Consider the following 22,680-nt stretch of genomic DNA (forward strand, 5'->3'; position numbering starts at 1 on the left):
CCCGCAGCAAGAGCAACATCATTGATGTATACAGAGAAAAGAGTCGGCCCGAGAATTGAACCCTGTGTACCCCCATAGACTGCCAGAGGACCGGACAACATGCCCTCCGATTTGACACACTAACTCTGTCTGCAAAGTAGTTGGTGAACCAGGCAAGGCAGTCATTAGAAAAACCGAGGCTACTGAGTCTGCCGATAAGAATATGGTGATTGACAGAGTCGGAAAGCCTTGGCCAGGTCGATGAAGACGGCTGCACAGTAATGTCTTTTATCGTACGGTTATGATATCGTTTAGTACCTTGAGCGTGGCTGAGGTGCACCCGTGACCGGCTCGGAAACCGGATTGCACAGCGGAGAAGGTACGGTGGGATTCGAGATGGTCAGTGATCTGTTTGTTGACTTGGCTTTCGAAGACCTAATAGGCAGGGCAGGATGGATATAGGTCTGTAACAGTTTGGGTCCAGGGTGTCTCCCCCTTTGAAGAGGGGGATGACCGCGGCAGCTTTCCAATCCTTGGGGATCTCAGATGATACGAAGGAGAGGTTGAACAGGCTGGTAATAGGGGTGCGACAATGGCGGCGGACAGTTTCAGAAATAGGGGGTCCAGATTGTCAAGCCCAGCTGATTTGTATGGTCCAGGTTTTCCAGCTCTTTCAGAACATCTGCTATCTGGATATGGGTAAAGGAGAAGCTGGGGAGGCTTGGGCGAGTAGCAGCGGCGGGGCTGTTGGCCAAGGTTGGAGTCGCCAGGAGGAAGGCATGCCAGCCATTGAAAAATGTTTGTTGAAGTTTTCGATTATCACGGACTTATCAGTGGTGACCGTTTACCTAGCCTCAGTGCAGTGGGCAGCTGGGGAGGTGCTCTTGTTTTCCATGGACTTTACAGTATCCAGAACTTTTTGGAGTTAAGCTACAGGATGCAAATTTCTGCTTGAAAAAGCTGGCCTTTGCTTTCCTGACTGACTGCGTGTATTGGTTCCTGACTTCCCTGAACAGTTGCATATCGCGGGGCTCTTCGATGCTATTGCAGTTCCCACAGGATGTTTTTGTGCTGGTCGAGGCAGTCAGGTCTGGAGTGAACAAGGGCTATATCTGTTCTTGGTTCTGCATTTTTTTAACGGAGCATGCTTGTCTAATAGTGTGAGGAAGTAACTTTTAAAAATGACCAGGCATCCTCAACTGACGGGATGAGGTCAATATCCTTCCAGGGTACCCGGCCAGGTCGATTAGAAAGCCTGCTCGCAGAAGTGTTTTAGGGAGCGTTTGACAGTGATGAGGGGTGGTCGTTTGACCGCGGACCCGTGGCGGATACAGGCAATGAGGCAGTGATCGCTGAGATCTTGATTGAAGACAGCAGAGTGTATTTGGAGGGCAGGTTGGTCAGATAATGTCTATTAACCCATGTTTACGGATTTAGGGTTGTACCTGGTGGGTTCCTTGATGATTTGTGTGAGATTGAGGGCATCAAGCTTGGATGTAGGACTGCCGGGTGTTAAGCATATCCCAGTTTAGGTCACCTAACAGAAACAAACTCTGAAGCTAGATGGGGAGCGATCAATTCACAGATGGTGTCCAGGGCCAGCTGGGAGCTGAGGGGGTCGGTAGCAGGCGGCAACAGTGAGAGACTTATTTCTGGAGAATTAATTTTTAAAATTAGAAGTTCGAACTGTTTGGGCATAGACCTGGAAAGTATGCAGAACTTTGCAGGCTATCTCTGCAGTAGATTGCAACTCCTCCCCCTTTGCGAGTTCTATCTTGACGGAAAGTGTTATAGTTGGGTATGGAAATCCCAGAATTTTTGGGGCCTTCCTAAGCCAGGATTCGGACACGGCAAGGACATCAGGGTTGGCAGAGTGTGCTAAAGCGGTGAGTAAGGCAAACTTAGGGAGGAGGCTTCTGATGTTGACATGCATGAGGCCAAGGCTTTTTCGATCACAGAAGTCAACAAATGAGGGTGACTGGGGACATGCAGGGCCTGGGTTTACCTCCACATCACCCGAGGAACAGAGAGTAGTAGGATGAGGGTGCGGCTAAAGGCTATCAAAACTGGTCGCCTAGAGCGTTGGGGACAAAGAATAAAAGGAGCAGATTTATGGCGTGTAGAATAGATTCTGGGCATAATGTGCAGACAGGGGTATGGTGGGCACGGTACAGCGGAGGCAAGCCCAGGCACTGGGTGATGATAAGAGAGGTTGTATCTCACATGCTGGTCTCAATGGGTGAGGTCACCGCATGTGTGGGGGGGACAAAGGAGTATCAGAGGTACGGAGAGTGGAACTACGGGGTCCATTGCAAACCAAAACAATGATATGATAACTAGCCTGAACAACAGTATGCAAGGCATATTGATATTTGAGAGACATACAATAAGGCATAAAGTGATTGCAGGTCTTGATTGGGAGACTAGCTAAAACAACAGTAAGATAACAGCAGCAATAACGGGTCTAGTCTAACACAGCAACAACAGGTAAAAATGGCGACACTAGGCAGAGAGGGTCGGATTAACTACACACAGATCCTGAGTTAAAGCCACAGACCGACAGATAAAACACAAATAAACAGAATGGAGTACCGTGAATTAATGGACAGTCAAGCAGGCATCAGCTATGTAGCCAAGTGATCATAATGTCCAGGGGGCAGCCGTAGATGGAGCAGGGAGGCCTCCACTAAGCTAGCACCGGCGTTTAAATTAGTACCCGGGGGGTGGTCTGCTCAGACGGAGGGGGTCTGCTCAGACTGGGTCGTGTCGACAGAGAATCCAAGCCGGATGGCGATGGCGAAAAGAAGGTTGTGAATTGTGTTTGCTAACTGGTGCTAGCTTCGTGGCAGTGCCAGCTGCAAGCTAGCTGTGAGGATCAGAAGTAGTGGCTCAGGGATTACGGCAGGAATCCGGCGTTGTTGTCGAGAGACAGTCCGATGCTGGTAAATTGGTGAGTAATATCCAGGCTAATAACAGGGCTGGTGTCTGTGCAGAAGGTAAAAGCTGCTAGCAGCGGCAAAAAATGGCTAAATAGCTTGTAGCTGATTTAGACCAGTTGTGATGGATTGGCAGGGCTCTGTGTCGGCAAAAAAAGGTCCAGTCCAATTGGCAAAAGAGGTATTGTAGCCCAAGAATTCGCTGGTAGACCTCTTCGGCTAGCCGGCAGATGGGCCTAACTCAGGCTAGCTCAAGGCTAATGTGTGCTTGCTTCGGGACAGAGGTGTTAGCCAGTAGTAGCCACTCGGTTGCAGCTAGCTAGCTGTGATGATACGGTGTAATTGTCCAGAGCTTGCGTCAGGAATCCTGTGATGTGGTAGAGAAAAAGCAGTCCTATATGCTCTGGGTTGATATCGCGCTTCAGACTGGCAGGTATTGGCCCGAGCTGAAGCTGGCTGTGTCCGAGTTAAGGTGAAGACCGCAGCAGTGGCTAACTACTAGTAGCTAGTTATCTGGCTAGCTTCTGATTGGGGTTACGGTTCTAAAGTATAAAAAATAGCAGGTCCGTACCACATTGGGTGAGGCGGAATGTAGGAATGTATATTCAGTTCCTAGATGGAAAGTGAAATTAAAATATATACGAAATGTATACGAAAAATACGAGGACTATTTACACGGGACAAGACAAACACACGTCCGACTGCTACGCCATCTTGGAGATATAACATAAGGGTTGGTTGATCAACAATTAGGCTACTGTCATTCATTCATTCTTTTATTTATTTGAACAAGTAAGCCATAGAATGGAAAAAAGCAAAAAATGTGAAGCCCCAAAGCAGTTCCCTTAATAATTTGCATTCCCTTTTCCCTGATCAATAAAATCAGGGTCTTATGCCATCTATGTTCCGCACTGAAATATGTTGAAAACACAAGAGTTACACAAACACGCACTATCTGTTGAAATGAAAATGTAAGATGTGCCACATTTTGGACATGAACAGAAAAAAAAACACTTCATAGACGAGCAAGGACAATCAGTAGCATAGTCTCTATGCTAACCATGCTGCCAGAGACAGCTCCACGGGCCCTCATTGCTGGCGATGGCTCAGGGGGCTCTCAAGCATGTTCACAGCCACCTCTTCATTATTGTCTCTAAAGGAACAAGATACATGTCATTGACATGGCAAATCAKWGTTGAGTAGCAAAATACAATATCATTACTATTACCTGGGATGTGTTCAGTTCGCTTCAACTTTTGCTATGTTGCGTGATGGTGCGTACTGAACAGCACGTTTCTCCAAAACGGTGCGCAATCTTCAACAACCTTTGGTGAACGTTTGCTCCCGTTGGGTGGGTGCGGCGTGTTGTAGCCTGATCAATATGGGTGTGACCATTTGAAATCGCCCTCTGGGTCATCATAATCACTACGTTTTTCAATTGGTCGTTAAGTACAGTATAGTTTCCATTGAATTCAGCCTTGCACACCGTTCYGTCATACTGAACGCACCCCAGGTAGGCAAATATTGTTCTCTACTATACCTATTGGCAGGACCTCCATTCTGATTGGTACCGTTGTTCAGACCACTCATCTCAGTCTCTTCATCTCTGCAGCAAAACATGCAGCAGTGATCACTCAATATATCTTACATCTGATTATGATTAAAACCATAAATATTAGACTTACTGGTTTCTACTGGCACCCTGATGCTTTTGTCTGTAGGGAGACAGATGCAGTGTTTTAACTTGTAACGGAGAGAATAAAAGCTTATTCTAAAAGACAGTGAATATTTTATGAAAGTTCTAGTATGAATATCTGTGTGTGTCTAAGCACGACTAAGAACAACTTTAACAGAACATACCTCAAATAGACTGCAACGACACCAATGACACCAACAAAGCCTGACAGAGATGAGTGCCAATTAATCATAAARATTACTTTCAAAGACTTAATACTGTGATCCTAGCATTAGAGAGGAGTCATGCAGGCTCTAATGGTACTAAACTGCACCTGGAACTATAGATGAAGCAATAATTTCAACATGGAACTGAGTAAGTATCAGGTGAATATAATGTGGAAGATATTCTAAAGAAACTAATATCTCACCATGTCACCTCGTAACAGGATAATCCCTGCAGGGTCAGGCACTCAAGCCCAGGAAATAAGCAGAAGAATACAGGAGACCATGGCAAGAGCAGAAGCAGATACAGCAGCATGAAAGCTTAACCCTCAAGCAATCATTGTTATTAGTTATGCCGGCCAGACCAGCTTCACAAAATATACAAATTCATGACGTATTCTGTAGAAGTACTGTAGCAATACTAGCAAAGGAATAACCCCAGCCATGCCAGCGGCAACAGGAAAAACAGTAGCAGAGCCCTCAATTATTTACAATAAACATAACGTGGATAGTGCTTTTCATTTCAGAATTCTTCTCAAGGCTCTACTTAGGCAAAAACATTTTATTGCAATAGCTAAAAATACTTCAGATTAGGACTAGGCCTATGAGAAATAGTCTGTAAAAGTGGGTTTTTAAGGCCCATTTTAAACGTTTGGATTGGTGGAGGGMCTCTCAGAGGGTAAGGGAGAGCATTCCATCGGCAAGAAGCAAGGGAGCAAAAGGCTTGCCCCCCCCCCCCCAAAAGAATCCCATTTAAGATGTAAGTGTAACTTACTAAGAACTGATGCGACAATGACGCCTACAGACGATGAACCTATGGGAACAGAAAATCGCAATTGTTTAATTGTACAAACAGGGCCGTTTGAACGCAATCTCTGGTCTTCAGCAGTTGAAGACCAGAGATTGAGGTTAATCATGCTATAATTCAGAATAATACAGTTAAAACCTAACCCTTCTGTTTTAATGTAGCTCACCATTGAGAGGTGGGGGTGACAAAGTGTTGTTGCCTGTGTAAAGAACAAGGGGAGAGTTACAATAGACAAAATAAGACTCACAAACCCTAAAACGATCAAAATTAAATATTTGAGGTTAACTCAAACATGTTTTTGTTGCACACAGACAGACCCTATGGACAGAGACATTGCCTTGCACAGAAACTCACTGTTTATACCTTGAATAGCCTCCAACAATGGTGGACACTCTGAAACATAATAAGTTGCATAAATGTTAAACATTTAAAAACATCAAGGCTCACAATGGACATGGTTAAAAATGTCTTCAGTTGAAGTCTACCTGTCTTCTCAGAGGAGACATGGTTATCCAAATATTCCATATTACACTCGTTGACCGCCTTAACCATAAGCACAAATGCCCGACCATCATGGTGGCAAGCAGTCTTCGGCTTTTGAGGAATGCTTGTGCAGAGTGGAATCGGTAAACCCTTCAACAGCTCATCCTCCCCACACCATATCTTATTCACAGCAGCAGCACACTCAGGACTCTTACATGCAATGCATGACACATTCCAGTGATCTACAATGGCACACAAAGACAAGGCACAACAAATACCTGTTCTGCTAAATATACAAAACAATTAAGTATTGCTAAAAAAAAAACAATCCTCACCGTTGCTTGTATCAATAAAGAGACCCTCAACGCCACATGCCATCCTGGACATGAATATCAAAAATACAATCCCTACAGTGAAACAAAATATTACAGGCATATCTATAGCATATGGATCACATCATTTGAATTCAGAAAGTAAACTGAAATTACAATTCTCAATGCTTCTCTGAGAAAATGTTGAATTAGAATTTCAGTTTACTTCCTAAATTCAAATAGAATTGACCCAGACCATGGCTCACAAAGATGAACATCTTACATGTACATACAACGCATTTGCAAAGTATTCAGACCCCTTCCCTTTTTGTTACATTACAGCCTTGTTCTAAATGGATCAAATAAAAATTCACACACACACAATGACAAAGCAAAAACAGGCTTAGACATTTTTGCAAATTTATAAAAAATGTAAAAAACAAATACTTTATTTACATAGGTATTCAGACCCTTTGCTATTATACTCAAAATTGATCTCAAGTGCATCCTGTTTCCATTGATCATCCTTGAGATGTTCCACCTGTGGTAAATTCAATATACACACAAATCCAAAGTAAAGGAATGGAATTAAGAATATATAAATATTTGGACGTGCAATGTCGCAGCGGCATAGACTAAGATACAGTAGAATATATACATATGWGATGAATAATACAAAACATGTAAACATTTTTAAAGTGGCCAGTGATTTCAAGTTTATGTATATAGGGCAGCAGCCTCTAAGGTGCTACTGATGGCTATTTAACAGTCTGATGGCCTTGATAGACTGAAAAACAGCTTCTCTCGGTTCCAGCTTTGATGCACCTGTACTGACAGCCTTCTATATGATAGTGGGGTGAACAGGCTGCGGCTCAGGTGGTTGTTGTCCTTGATTACCTTTTGGCCTTCCTGTGACATCGGGTGCTGTAAGTGTCCTGGAGGCAGGTCGTTTGCCCCCGATACGTTGAGAAGACTGCACCACCCTCTGGAGAGCCCTGTGGTTGCGGCCCGACAGACTGCTCTCAATTGTAAACGTTTGTGAGGGTTTTTCAAGCCAAATTTCTTCAGCCTCCTGAAGATGAAGAGGCACTGTTGCGCCTTCTACGCTGTCTGTGTGGGTGGACCATTTCAGTTTGTCAGTGATATATACACAAAGGAACTTGAAGCTTTCCACTTTCTCCACTGCGGTCCTGTCGATGTGGATGGGGGGTGCTCCCTCTGCTGTTTCCACGATCATCTCCTTTGTTTTGTTGACGTTTAGTGAGAGGTTGTTTTCCTGGCACCACACTCCCAGGGCCCTCACCTCCTCCCTGTAGGCTGTCTCATCATTGTTGCCATTCAGGCCTACTACTGTTGTGTCGTCTGCAAACTTGATTGAGTTGGAGGCGTGCGTGGCCACGCAGTCATGGGTGAACAGGGAGTGCAGAAGGGGGCTGAGCACGCATCCTTGTGGGGCCCGTGTTGAGGATCAGCTAAGTGGAGATGTTTCCTCTCTTCACCACCTGGGGGCGGCCCGTCAGGAAGTCCAGGACCCAGTTGCACAGGGCGGGGTTCAGATCCAGGGCCTGGCATGCCAAATAATGTCCCCTGGTCAAATATTGTCCCCCTCTATGTCACAATGGGATTCTATGAGTTCTAACTTCTGTTGCTAGAATTTGCAACATTCTGACCAGATTACGTAATGAACCAACATGTTACTAAGCTGGTTGCTTGGTTACCTCATAGCAGTCGAAGGAAGGAGGACGCCGGCAGTTCTAGTTCTATTTCACCTCAGAAGCGCTCGCTCAGTCCGCGCAAAATTATTTCCTCAGAATTGCTCTCCAAGAACGTTGTTCTTGACAGTGACAACCTGCTGCTTCAGAGGACCCAAAAGACTGTAAAGAGAACACTTTCTTTACCATATATTTGTCTTCAAGAAAATATTGTTAAACATAAATAATTTAAGCTGTTTTTATATTGATATTGCTAGCTACTCATTTAACTCAGCCAGACAGTTTTAATTAGCTAATGTTATCTAAGTTAGCTAACTAACTGCTATTGTAGCTGCTTTCTGTTTGTATGAAGCTTGCACTTTAAATGGCATCCCTCAAGGAGATTTGATCTTTCCAACAAGGCGGAGTACTATGACGGAACCACTGATCCAGCCCATGTTATTGAAATCAGCCTGGTTTGCATAGTGATGATGAAAATAACATTTAGGCTGTAATGATCTCCAAAATTCTAATCATTAGGTCATCACAACGTTGAAATAGCAACGGACGCTAATATTTTATCGAATCCCATTGTGACGTAGAGGGAGACACTATTTGGCAGGGTACATTTGGCATGACAGGCCCCGAGCTTAATGATGAGCTTGGAGGGTACTATGTAGAGGTCGACCGATTAKTTAGGGCCGATTTCAAATTTTCATAACAATTGGTGATCTGCATTTTTGGACACCGATTATGACCGATTACATTGCACTCCACAAGGAGCCAAGGTAAGGTGCTAGCTAGCATTAAACTTATCTTATAAAAAACAATCAATCTTAACATAATCACTAGTTAACTACACATGGTTGATGATATTACTAGTTTGTCCTGCGTTGCATATAATCGATGCGGTGCCTGTTAATTTATCATTGAATCACAGCCTACTTCGCCAAACGGGTGATTTAACAAGTGCATTCGCGAAAAAAGCACTGTCGTGCCAATGTGTACCTAACAATAAACATCAATGCCTTTCTTAAAATCAATACACAAGTGTATATTTTTAAACATGCATATTTAGTTAATATTGCCTGCTAACATGAATTTCTTTTAACTAGGGAAATTGTGTCTTGCGTTCTGTGCAAGCAGAGTCAGGGTATATGCAGTAGTTRGGGCCGCCTGGCTCGTTGCGAACTGTGAGAAGACCATTTCTTCCTAACAAAGACCGTAATTAATTTGCCAMAATTGTACATAATAATTATGACATAACATTGATGGTTGTGCAATGTAACAGCTATATTTAGACTTAGGGATGCCACCCGTTAGATAAAATACGGAACGGTTCCGTATTTCACTGAAAGAATAAACGTTTTGTTTTCTAAATGATAGTTTCCAGATTTTACCATTTTAATGACCTAAAGCTCGTATTTCTGTGTGTTATTATATTATAATTAAGTCGATGATTTGATTGAGCAGTCTGACTGAGCGGTGGTAGGCAGCAGCAGGCTCGTAAGCATTCATTCAAACAGCACTTTCCTGCATTTGCCAGCAGATCTTCGCTGTGCTTCAAGCATTGCGCTGTTTATGACTTCATGCCTATCAACTCCCAAGATTAGGCTGGCAATACTAAAGTACCTATTAGAACATCCAATAGTCAAAGGTATATGAAATACAAATGGTATAGAGAGAAATAGTCCTATAATAACTACAACCTAAAACTTCTTACATGGGAATATTGAAGACTCATGTTAAAAGAAACCACCAGCTTTCATATGTTCTGAGCAAGGAACTTAAACGTTAGCTTTTTTACATGGCACATATTGCACTTTTACTTTCTTCTCCAACACTTTGTTTTTGCATTATTTAAACCAAATTGAACATGTTTCATTATTTATTTGAGACTAAATAGATTGTATTGATGTATTATATTAAGTTAAAATAAGTGTTAATTCAGTATTGTTGTAATTGTCATTATTACAAATATTATTATTTTTTAAAGAAAAAAAAGAGAATAAAAACACACAAAAAACTAAAATCGGTATCGGTGTTGAAAAATCATAATCGGTCGACCTCTAGTACTATGGTGTTGAATGCTGAGCTATAGTCAATGAACAGCATTCATACATAGGTATTCCTCTTGTCCAGATGGGATAGGGCAGTGTGATGACGATAGCATCGTCTGTGGATCTATTGGGGTGGTAAGTACATTTTAGAGGGTTTAGGGTGACAGMTAAGGTGGAGTTGATATGATCCTTGACTAGTCTCTCAAAGCACTTCATGATGACAGAAGTGAGTGCTACGGTGGCGATAGTCAGTTCAGTTAKCTTTGATTTCTTGGGTACAGGAACAATGGTGGACATCTTGAAGCATGTGGGGACAGCAGATTGGGATAGGGAGAGATTGAATATGTCCGTAAACACTCCAGCCAGCTGGTCTGCGCATGCTCTAAGGATGAGGCTAGGGATGCCGTCTGGGCCAGTAGCCTTGCAAGGGTTAACATGTTTAAATGTCTTACTCACGTCAGCCATGGAGAAGGAGAACCGTAGTAGCGGGCCGCGTCGGTGGTACAGTGTTATCCGCAACGTGGCAGGTTTTCCCTTTGTAGTCCGTGATTGTCTATAGACCCTGCCACAGACGTCTCGTGTCTGAGCCGTTGAATTGTGACTCCACTTTGTCTCTATAATGATGTTTTGTCTGTTTGATTGCCTTGAGGGAACAACTGTTTGTATTCGGCCATATTCTCAGTCACCTTGCCATGGTTAAAAACGGTGGTTCACGCTTTCAGTTTTGCGCGAATGGTGCCATCTATCCACAGTTTCTGGTTAGGGTAGGTTTTAATAGTCACAGTGGGTACAATATCTAATATACACTTCCTGATAAACTCAGTCACCATATCAGTATATTCGGCTGTTATTCTCAGAGGCTACCCTGGAACATATCCCAGTCCACGTGATCAAAACAATCTTGAAGCATGGATTACAATTGTTCAGACCAGCGTTGAATAGTCCTTAGCACAGGTACTTCCTGTTTGAGTTTCTGCCTATAGGAAGGGAGGAAGGCAGGATCAGATTTGCAGGAGGGAAAGGGAGGGCCTTGTAGGCATCCTGGAAGTCGGAGTAGCAATGGTCGAGTGTTTTAGCAGCACAAGTACTTCAAAAAAATTGTTGATATAACTTCAGTAGCGTTTTCCTCAAATCTGCTTTGTTAAAATCCCCAGCTACAATAAATGTGCTTTCCAGTTTGCATAAAGTCCAGTGAAGTTCTTTGAGGGCTGTTGTGGAATCAGCTTGAGGGGGAATATACACGGCTGTGACTATAACCGAAGAGAATTCCCTTGGGAGGTAATACGGTCGGCATTTGATTGAGGTATTTTAGGTCGGGTGAACAAAAGGACTTGAGTTCCTGTATGTTATCACACCATGAGTAGTTAATCATGAAGCATACACCCCCGCCTTTCTTCTTCCCGGAGAGTTCTTTACTCCTGTCTGCGCGATGAACTGAGAACCCAACTGGCTGTACAGACTCAGACAGTATATCCCAAGAGAGCCATGTTTCCATGAAAAAGAGTATGTTACAATCCCTGATGTCTCTCTGGAAGGAAATCCTCGCCCTGAGCTCGTCAATTTTATTATCGAGAGACTGAACATTAGCGAGTAATATGCTCGGAAGCAGTGGGTGGTGTGCACGCCCCTGAGTCGGACTAGAAGTCCACTCAGAGTCAGGATAGAGGGAAAGATGAACGGAGCAAAGTACAGAGAGATCCTTGATGAAAACCCGTTCCAGAGATCTCAGGACCTCAGGCTGAAACGAAGGTTCACCTTCCAAGAGGACAATGACCCTAAGCACACAGCCAAGACATCACAGGAGTGGCTTTGGGACAAGTCTCTGAATGTCCTTGAGTGGCACAGCCAGAGCCCGGACATCAACCCCATCAAACATCTCTGGAGAGACCTGAAAATAGCTGTGCAGCGACACTCCCCATTCAACCTGACAGAGTTTGAAAGGATCTGCAGAGAAGAATAGGAGAAACTCCKCAAATACAGGTGCGCCAAGCTTGTAACGTCATACCCTAGAAGACAAGGCTGTAATCGCTGCCAAAGGTGCTTCAACAAAGTACTGAGTAAAGGGTCAGAATACTTAAGTAAATGTGCTACGTTTTTTTTCTTCAGAAATTTGCACACAAAAAATCTCAAAACCTGTTTTTGCTTTGTCATTATGGGGTATTGTGTGTAGATTTGAGAGAAAAAAGTGACATCCATTTTAGAACAAGGCTGTAACGTAACAAAATGTGGAAAAAGGGGTCTGAATACTTCCCGAATGCAGTGTATCTTACAACTTACATACGGACAAAGGGAACTTCCTTGACGAGAAGGCCTGCCACCATAGGAAAACTGTCAACAGCCATAAYAGAACGGTCTCTACAAAGGAAGCACTGGAATTTGCCTCTTTGTCACGTTGAGGTTTGGCTGATCGTCTGCGTTTCCTTATATTCTTCCTCTTGGGAGCCACCTTGTGTTCTTTCTCTAGGATGCGTTTTCCCTCTGTATCTTTCTCTTCAATCTCTCTCTTCACAGCCCTCTCAGCGACGACCTCCTCCCCTGACTCATAACGGTCTGTCCCCTTTCCCCCTTTCATCTCAGCTCTCATCCCATCTTCAAACTCCACCTTAGCAGCCATCTCAGTCACCTCCTCTACTCCCCCTGGGGCAAGACCATCTCCCTCTCTGTACTCCACACTGGCTTTGTCACCCACATACTCTACTTGTACAACTAAAGCATCACTCTTTTCCTCCAGTTCATTTTCAGCTATATCCCCCTTCAACTCTTCAACATTCCCTCCACTACTTTCCCCATTTGCAGTGCTTGCCTTTTCCTCTACACCTTTCTCCACCCCAGTCTCCCTAAGGCTCTGCTTTAGCTCTGCATTGTTATACCATTTTTTATTTGTTGATTTTCCTATTTTATTTATGGGTCGTTCTTCAGAAAACCCCCAAACTATAGGGCCATCATCACTGGTGCAGGTCGGCAACGCATGGCTCWTTTTAGGCAATGTACTCGTTTCCTGTGCAAATCTTGGAGAGAGAAAAAAAAAAAAGGGAAACAAATGAATATTTAATAATTATATTAACTAATATTATAACTATTTGCCATGTTAGCGCTTGTCTTTCTATGGGGTTCAGGGCTGGACATCAAGGCTTGTCCGCGGCAAGTAAAAAACGAATAAATAACTCACAACATCAAAAATTACTCTGATCAGAACTAGATTTWTTTTWTTTTATTATAAAACCTTTATTTTTAATTTTTAAGTGGCCTCCAGATTTGATGTGGTGCACTCAACTCCCAATTTCTGAATTTAAATTACGGTGGCGCCATCTATCACTATGCTATGTGAATATGTCCAGTGCGTTGGCTGTAGCAAACAGATTGGGAGAAATTAATTGAGCCTTAGTCACACGAGTGCTTTGTTAAATAATTGTCAATTGGACAAGTAAAAACCATATGTTCCACTTATCCAAAGCCCTGGAGTTGTTCCCAATCCCAACTCAATGTTTTTTAATACATGGAACACACACTTACTTGAGTTTCTGCATGGTATGGCATTCCCTCTCCCTATGCACCACAGGGCTATCGCATTCAGTACCACCACGTGCCATGGATAATCTATAAGAGATAACAAATGAAACTCAAACTGTGATGGCATGCAGATATCATAGTATACAGTACATAATCCCCCGGTTGGTCACACAGGTTTGTCAGTTTTATTGAAAGAATATGCATTCTAAATGGATAAAAAGCCCTGTAGGCTCTGATAGACCAGGTATATCTGGTTTTAGATAACAACAAACTAATGTATACTTCCTCTTGCAACATTTATGACAAAAAATGAATTTTAAACAAAAATATTTACTTCTGCTGGTTGAATATAGACATTCTTTAAAACAATAAATGTGAGATTATATGACCTAGGCCTAATTGGAAAATAAGWTACCTAGCCTACTGTAGATCTAAGATAGGTCTATAACTGGAAGACCTACTATGGCATATTCCCATTGAAAAGAATACTTGGCTGCAGGGCTCTAAAGTGTGACCCATTTGATCGCATATGCATCAAAATACTTAGGTGCGAGACCAGGAATTTTATTTTGGGAGTACTGTGCGGCTAGGAAAGAAAGTCTCCCAGATAATACTTGTTGTAATAAAGCGTAGCTGTACCGTTGTTTCCGAGTGCGCTAGAGAAAAAAAAGCAAGTGCAGATTCGATAGAGTCATGGTTGCACCATTACTACAGAAAAACTGTTTGCTTCTCGCCCAACCAGGTCAATAAAGCTGACCCATATTACCGGTACAAGATTATCTTCCTATATGGATCGCATTTTACATTCAATCATAAACCATATCGTGGGCAGTTCTAACTACTTATGCGTCATTAACCATTTTCACTGGAAGAAGCCCACCTCGCACACAAAGTTGGGGAGCCTACGAGCTTTAGGGGGGCCCCCCAGATAGTATATGAACACGTCATAAGCCATGATTAAGTGTTTTATTACAGGAAATTAGCTTTACAATTGCAACATTTTCTCTCAGCCTCATGGCAAAATGTGTAGAATAGCAGGAAATTCGCTCAGAGATTCTTGAAATTCGGGACAATCCTTGTCAGGCAGGGACACTACTTTTATAGTTTACATTTTTGTATTTTGTTGCTTTATATCTGAGCTTAACATTTAGGGGAATTTAATAAGGAATATATTTGTTTTGGGACTTTCAGAATACTTTCAATATTATTAATTTCCATGTCGCCTCTATGCTTGGAAATGCCCTTGTCCGAAGTGAAGGATCTCAATTGGCGATAATGGACATTAACTGAAAAATGTAGTTTTTTTCTTGCAATAGACCTCTGTGACATACTTTAGAGTGTAATACTTGGGGCGGAAGCTAAGCTAACATATGGAATTGTTTTAAGATGGTCATACTATGAATCATTTAGATATTGGATTTGAATTAGTGCCCCTTGACTTTTTCCACATTGTGAGTAGAATAAGTCTGTAACTCAACAATACCCCATATTCTACACACAATACCCCATAATGACAAAGTGAAGACGGGTTTAGAATTTTTTGCAAATGTATTACAAATAAAAACTGAAATACCTTATGTAAATAACTATTGAGACCAATTGCTATGAGACTCAAAATTGAGCTCAGGTGCATCCGATTTCCATTGATCATCCTTGAGATGTTGTTACAACTTGGAGTCCACCTGTGGTAAATTCAATTGACTGGACATGATTTGGAAAGACCTGTCTATATAAAGGATCTGCAGAGAAGAATGGGAGAAACTCCCCAAATACAGGTGTGCCAAGCTTGTAGCATCATACCCAAGAAACCTCAAGACTAATTGCTGCCAAAGATGCCRCAAAGTTTGTTTTATTTCTACATGGCAAAAAAATTCTAAACCTGTTTTTACATTGTCATTATGGGYTGTTGTGCGTAGATTGATGAACAAAAAAAAAGTATCAATTTTAGAGTAAGGCTGGAAACTAACAAAATGTGGAAAAATTCAAGGGGTCTGAAATGGAGTGGCTGTGTTTTTTTTWGTTCCCACCATAAATCCAGAGAATGCCAGACTGATGACAAAATTAGCCCACAAAAGGACCACCGCACCACCTCACAAGGTGAGTCCAAAAATGTCTTATATGCTGCTGCATAAAATGCAATATGCAAGGGAGATATGTATACTGTAGCTAAGAAAGTAATGTGTATTGTGTCGTAAGCTGTTAGTGACCCATGTGCCTCACCCTAAAAATGTAGTCCATTTTCACCAACGCGGCATTGTAAACACATCGTTCGTGGCCGGTYTGTGCTTGTTTGCTAGCTTTTTTTGTACAACTTTGACAGCGCTACTGATAGTGGTGGCGCTTGGCTAACGTGAAAATTCAGCACACACACACAATTCTATAATAGAACGGTGTTATTTGACGTGTCAAATTAAAAGCTTATTTAAACGCTTAAAATAATGTTATGACGTATCTTTTTTGACATGCAAAGACCCAAACGGTGTTCAACGTGCCTCACCCTAATAATTATTTGGTCTAGTTTCACCTCTTAATTTCGCCTACTGTTCTAGCTTGGTGGTGCACATGTAGCCTATTAACTGTTTTAGAGAAATGTAATAATTGAATAGTGTAAGAGCTTTCATTGTCTGTTTATATGCCCCTTTATTTATCCTACGGTTCTGACTTGTTGTACAGGGAGTACACTGTAAGAACGGCCCATGTTCTGAATTGTTGCTGTACATTTCAAGTGCTAATCAAAGAAAATGACTACGTCTGTCGCACGCTCATTAATATCTTAATCCAATTACGGATGGCCTCTTATCGTCCCCTTATGCCATAGTTTGTATATCTCAAATGTCATTAGAAACCACATTTGCTTAAGCAAGTCTGCCATATCAGATGTGTTTTTTTTAAAGGCAGAATGAACTGTTTTGCTGCCAAACAAGGCTCCGCTGAAAGCCAAGTGTAGCAGTGGTAAGGTGTTGGGACAGCTTCATGTAGGCCCTAACAGTTTGTGGGCACCGTTTGTCACCGTTATAGTGCAATTAATGTATTGTTTAGTGTTGTGGCTTTGCTGGCATGCATATTTCTTGGTTTTTCAGAGTCAGTAGAAAGGCCTCTTTAGTGTCCTACGTTTTCATAACTGTGACCTTAATAGCCTACCGTCTGTAAGCTGTTACTGTCTTAACGACCGTTCCGCAGGTGCATGTTCATTCATTGTTTATGGGTCATTGAACAAGCATGGGAAACGGTGTTTAAACTCTTTACAATGAAGATCTGTGGAGTTTTTGGATTTTTACAAATTATCTTTGAAAAGAAAGATAGGGTCGTGAAAAAGGGACGTTTCTTTTTTTGCCGAGTTTATGCAGTTGAAGTCGGAAGTTTACATACACCTTAGCCAAATACATTTAAACTCAGTTTTTCACAATTSCTGACATTTAATACTAGTGAAAGTTCCCTTTTTAGGATCACCACTTTATTTTAAGAATGTGAAATGTCAGAATAATAGTAGAGAGAATGATTTCAGCTTTTATTTCTTTCATCACATTCCCAGTGGGTCAGAAGTTTACATACTCAATTAGTATTTGGTAACATTGCCTTTACATTGTTTAACTTGTGTCAAACGTTTCTGGAAGCCTTCCACAAGCTTCCCACAATAAGTTGGGTGAATTTTGGCCCATTCCTCCTGACAGAGCTGGTGTAACTGAGTCAGGTTTATAAGGCCTCCTTGCTCGCACACGCTTTTTCAGTTCTGCCCACCAATTTTCTATAGGATTGAGGTCAGGGCTTTGTGATGGCCACTCCAATACTTGACTTTGTTGTTCTTAAGCCATTTTGCCACAACTTTGGAAGTATGCTTGGAGTCATTGTCCATTTGGAAGACCCATTTGCAACCAAGCTTGAACTTCCTGACTGATGTCTTGAGATGTGGCTTCAATATATCCACATAATTTTCCTGCCTCATGATGCCATCTATTTTGTGAAGTGCACCAGTCCCTCCTGCAGCATCGCACCCCCACAACATGATGCTACCACCACCATGCTTCACGGTTGAGATGGTGTTCTTGCAAGCCTCCACTTTCTCCTCCAAACACAACGATGGTCATTATGGCCAAACAGTTCTATTTTTGTTTCATCAGACCAGAGGACATTTCTCCAAAAAGTACGATCTTTGTCCCCATGTGCAGTTGCAATATAGGACTCGTTTTACTGTGGATATAGATAATTTTGTACCRGTTTCCTCCAGCATCTTCAGAAGGTCCTTTGCTGTTGTTCTGGGATTGATTTGCACTTTTCGCACCAAAGTACATTCATCTCTAGGAGACAGAACGTGTCTCCTTCCTGAGCGGTATGATGGCTGCGTGGTACCATGGTGTTTATACTTGCGTACTATTGTTTGTATAAATGAACGTGGTACCTTCAGGCATTTGGAAATTGCTCCCAAGGATGAACCAGACTTGTGAAGGTGTACAATTTTTTTCTGAGGTCTTGGCTGATATCTTTTGATTTTCCCATTATGTCAAGCAAAGAGGCACTGAGTTTGAAGGTAGGCCTTGAAATACATCCACAGGTACACCTCCAATTGACTCAAATTATGTAATTTAGCCTATCAGAAGCTTCTAAAGCCATGACAATTTTCTGGAATTTTCCAAGCTGTTTAAAGGCACAGTCAACTTAGTGTATGTAAACTTCTGACCAACTGGAATTGTGATACAGTGAAATAATCTGTCTGTAAACAATTGTTGGAAAAATTACTTGTGTCATGCACAAAGTAGACTTGCCAAAACTATAGTTTGTTAACATGAAATTTGTGGAGTGGTTGGAGAAACAAATTGCACAACCTTCAATGTTATGTCATAATTATGTAAAATTCTGGCAAATTAATTACGGTCTTTGTTAGGAAGAAATGGTCTTCACACAGTTCGCAACGAGCCAGGCAAACTGAGTTTAAATGTGTTTGGCTAAGGTGTATGTAAACTTCCGACTTGAACTGTATTGCACTTTTACTTTCCTCTCCAACATTGTGTTTTTGCATTATTTAAACCAAATTGAACATGTTTGACTACTTATTTGAGACTAAAATGATTTGATGTATTATGTTAAAATAAAAGTGTTCATTCAGTATTGTTCTAATTGTCATTATTACAAAGATAAATAAAATTGTCCGATTAATCTGTATTTTTTGATCCTCCAATAATCAGTATCGGCGTTGAAAAATCATATTCGTTCGACCTCTAGCAGGGACCCTACTGAGTATTTCCCACCCCACTTAAGCGGGAACAGCTAGAAAGGTGTGTACTGTATATGCCAATATATGTATCCCATGTACAGTCTATTACAGTGTCTTGCATTGGGGGCTATGGAGGGGGTGCTGAACAAGTGCTGCATGGTATGCACTACAGTCACCCTCCAAAACGTATCATATTTGGTTAGTCGAGACCATAGTATTATATATATATATATATATATATATATATATATATATATATATATATATATATATATATACACATGTAGCATGTCTTTGCAGGGCAACTCTTATTTTGAAAACAAATCATCCGCAATCGTGCTACCAGCATACCAGGGACCGGTGCTGTGCCGAACATCTCGCCCCTGCCAGAATCAATAAACCTGTGTCACAGGGATGATAGGATTTGGCCCATTATAATAAAGTGTTCCATTTTATTTATCTGCTTGGTCTCGAGAATATTTATTTTTTGTTGACTCGCGAATCCTTTATACAAAAAAAAACAACGTAATTTTCACACATTATAGCCATCCGACTAAGCTATATTAAAAACGGATAACCAAGGAAATGTATAGACTAGTCATGTGAACCAGCTGGATGAGAAAGTGTTGTGCATTATAGGAGACCGTGGTAGAGGGACTAAGTTAGCATGCACAGCTAACGCGTAACGACATTAGCCAACGTAGCTAACGACGTTAGCCAAGTTCCTCTTTGCAAATTGACGAGCTGACGCTAGCTATTTAACACTTCTATAATATTGTAATATATAGTTAATTACTAGCTAGCTATGCGCGTTGAATTKGTTTTCTTGCTGCATTTAAATGTCAGGTAGCCAACTGTGTGTATGTGGTAGTGGCGCAAGTAAAACGTTAACGGTTACGACAAGTAACGTTATCCAGTCAAGACAAGGGTTTAACGTTAACTTTAGGACAGCTATGTACATTTCCAAGAAGAAATCCTAAAACTTTATTTTCAAGAATTCCATTTTATGAACTTTTGTCTTAGAATCGGAAAAAACGTAACTTTTCCAATAACTTTGAGGAATATAAACTTCGCTCTTTTTTTTTTTTTAAACGACGAAAGGCGACGAGTTTGCATGCACAAATGACATTTAGTCCGATTTATTTAAAAGTAGTTTTTTTATTGACATCCTTTCTCTTCAAGACATACCTGTGTGTAATCTCGGTTCCTGGACGTTGTAAATCTTTGCGAGAAACAGCTACAACTTTTGAAGTGCTGGAGTAGGCTAACGTTACTTTTTCAGTTGCCGGTGGGTGCGTGACTAACAACGTCCGCTAAAGCCAATTTATATAGGGTGAATTCATAGCTACAATGTAGAAACGGAAAATTAGAGTTTCTATTGGACAAAATAAAATAGTTCCATTTAGTTCCTAGTGAAAAGCCTACACCCTTAATGTATGTAGTAGACTACCGTGCAAGAATACGGGGCAGAGGTATCTCACGCGCGGGAGAGACTTTACGGTATTAATGAACGACCAGTTGAAAAACGTTGTGATTATGGTGGTCCAGAGGGCAGTTACCACAAAGCAGTGATGTAAAGTACTTAAGTACAAATACTTTAAWGTAGGCCAACTGCTTATTTTTTMGGGTATCTGTACTTTATGATTTCGTATTATTTTTACTACATTCCTTTAAAAAWATATATTTTTTACCCCATACTTTTTACCCCATACATTTTCCCTAACACCCAAAAGTATTGGTTACATTTTGAATGCTTAGCAGGACAGGAAAATGGTCCAATTCACACACTAATCAAGAGAACATCCCTGGTCATCCCTACTGCCTCTGATCTGGCAGACTCACAAAACACAAATGCTTCTTTTGTAAATGTCTGAGTGTTGGAGTGCCRCTGGCTATCCGTTTTTATTGTGTCGTCTGGTTTGCTTAATATAAGGAATTTTACATTTTATACTTAAGTATGTTTTAGCAATTACATATACTTTAGATATAAGTATATTTAAAACCAAATACTTTAAGACTTATTCAAGTAGTATTTTACTGGGTGACTGACTTTTACTTGAGTCATTTTCTATGTATACTACCGTTCAAAAGTTTGGGGTCACTTAGAAATATCCTTATTTTTGAAAGAAAAGCAAATTTTTTGTCCATTTAAAATAACTTCAAATTGATCAGAAATACAATTTAGACATTGTTAATGTTGTAAATGACTATTGTAGCTGGAAACTGCATCTTTTTTATGGAATATCTACATAGTGTCACGTTCCTGACCTTATTTCCTTTATTTTGTCTTTGTTTAGTATGGTCAGGGCGTGAGTTGGGGTGGGCATTCTATGTTATGTGTTTCTATGTTGGGTTCAATGTATTAGCCTGATATGGTTCTCAATTAGGGGCAGGTGTTTTACGTTTCCTCTGATTGAGAACCATATTAAGGTAGGCTGTTCTCACTGTTTGTTTGTGGGTGATTGTTCCTGTGTCAGTACCACATGGGACTGTTTCGTTCGTTCGTGTGTTTTGTTCMCAAATRCAGGTCTGTTCACGTCGTTTGTTATTTTGTAGTTGTTCAAGTGTTCTTCGTCTTCGTTTAAATAAACGAGATTATGTCTTCTCAATACGCTGCATTTTGGTCCGATCCTTGCTCCTCAGACGAGGAGGAGGACGAGCGTTACACATAGGTGTACAGAGGCCCATTATCAGCAACCATCACTCCTGTGTTTCAAGGGCACGTTGTGTTAGCTAATCCAAGTTTATCATTTTAAAAGGCTAATTGATCYTTAGAAAACCCTTTTGCAATTATGTTAGCACAGCTGAAAACTGTTGTCCTGATTTTAAAGAACAAATACAACTGGCCTTCTTTAGACCAGTTGAGTATCTGCAGCATCAGCATTTGTGGGTTCGATTACAGGCTCAAAATTGCCAGAAACAAAGAACTTCTTTACTTTTACTCAAGTATAACAATTGGGTACGTTTTCCACCACTGCCAGATAGTGTGCTCATTGGATGTACTGTGCTGCACAAGTTTTGGTATTGGTCACACCCATATTTATCAGGCCACAACTCGCCACACTCAACAAATGGGAGAAAARGTACCTCAAAGGCAGAAGAATGGCACGCACCGTTTTGGGGAAACGTGTCGTTCAGTACACATCGTCACGCAACGTAGCGAACGCTGAGGCGAACTGAACGCACCCATGGTGAACAAATAGATAACATATGTCGGAAAGCTGAGAGACGATCTGTGAACCAAATCTCATTGACTAAATCACACAGACSAACTTTCTTTGAGGGGTATCTGCTGAAGCCATACCAATGATCTAGGCGTTATAAACCCCATGTGACTGTCGACAATTACTATTATAATAACATATAAAAAGTGTTAAACTATATTACAACATTTATTTTCCAAAAGTCAATTTATTTATCATTGAGTAAAATATAAATAACTAAACGGAAATGTGCTAAAACAGCATCAAACATCATCCAGCTGTAAAAGCTTATTATATTGGTTTAAAACAATCTCCAAACAAATAAACAGAATACAAACGTACAGATCTAATTATCATAAAGGCATTAATCCTTATTCAGATTCAGTTCTTTATTTCACAGAGAGCAGACCCTGCTTTATCTCTGTTGCGCCCTCCCCCCACCCACCTCAGACAATCTGTGATCACATCTGTGTGCTTTAGCCAATTCCTTGGCCTATGTTTGGGTATGTCCAACAAATCAATGATAGTCAGAGGGGTTGGCTAAATGCAGATCTCAGACCAGGCTAACCGTTATGTGGAACAATCTCATCT

General features: G+C 41.3%; 1 protein-coding gene across 21 annotated transcripts; it reads right to left on the reverse strand.

The window, feature by feature from the left end:
* Positions 1 to 3,673: 3,673 nt before the first annotated feature.
* On the reverse strand, positions 3,674 to 20,316 carry LOC111957971 (uncharacterized). 21 transcript variants are annotated; one of them, XR_011474742.1, is made up of 13 exons: positions 20,075 to 20,316; positions 13,681 to 13,764; positions 12,445 to 13,175; positions 6,441 to 6,512; positions 6,108 to 6,347; positions 5,986 to 6,015; positions 5,789 to 5,821; positions 5,590 to 5,628; positions 5,021 to 5,046; positions 4,776 to 4,815; positions 4,601 to 4,630; positions 4,456 to 4,521; positions 3,674 to 4,068 (listed from the first exon to the last, which is right to left on the reverse strand). XR_011474742.1 is itself a non-coding variant. In XM_023979092.3 (12 exons), the coding sequence occupies exons 2-12, from the start codon at positions 13,755 to 13,757 to the stop codon at positions 4,005 to 4,007; spliced, it is 1,422 nt and encodes a 473-aa protein (XP_023834860.1). In that variant the 5' UTR covers positions 13,758 to 13,764; positions 20,075 to 20,316; the 3' UTR covers positions 3,674 to 4,004. The 21 variants fall into 21 exon arrangements, 13 of the variants coding, with proteins under 13 accessions (XP_023834860.1, XP_023834859.1, XP_070293134.1 ...); XR_011474740.1 differs by having other exon boundaries at positions 5,021 to 5,061; XR_011474738.1 differs by having other exon boundaries at positions 5,021 to 5,135.
* Positions 20,317 to 22,680: the final 2,364 nt, after the last annotated feature.

This window comes from Salvelinus sp. IW2-2015, linkage group LG33, assembly GCF_002910315.2.
Source record: "Salvelinus sp. IW2-2015 linkage group LG33, ASM291031v2, whole genome shotgun sequence".
Taxonomy (NCBI): domain Eukaryota; kingdom Metazoa; phylum Chordata; class Actinopteri; order Salmoniformes; family Salmonidae; genus Salvelinus; species Salvelinus sp. IW2-2015.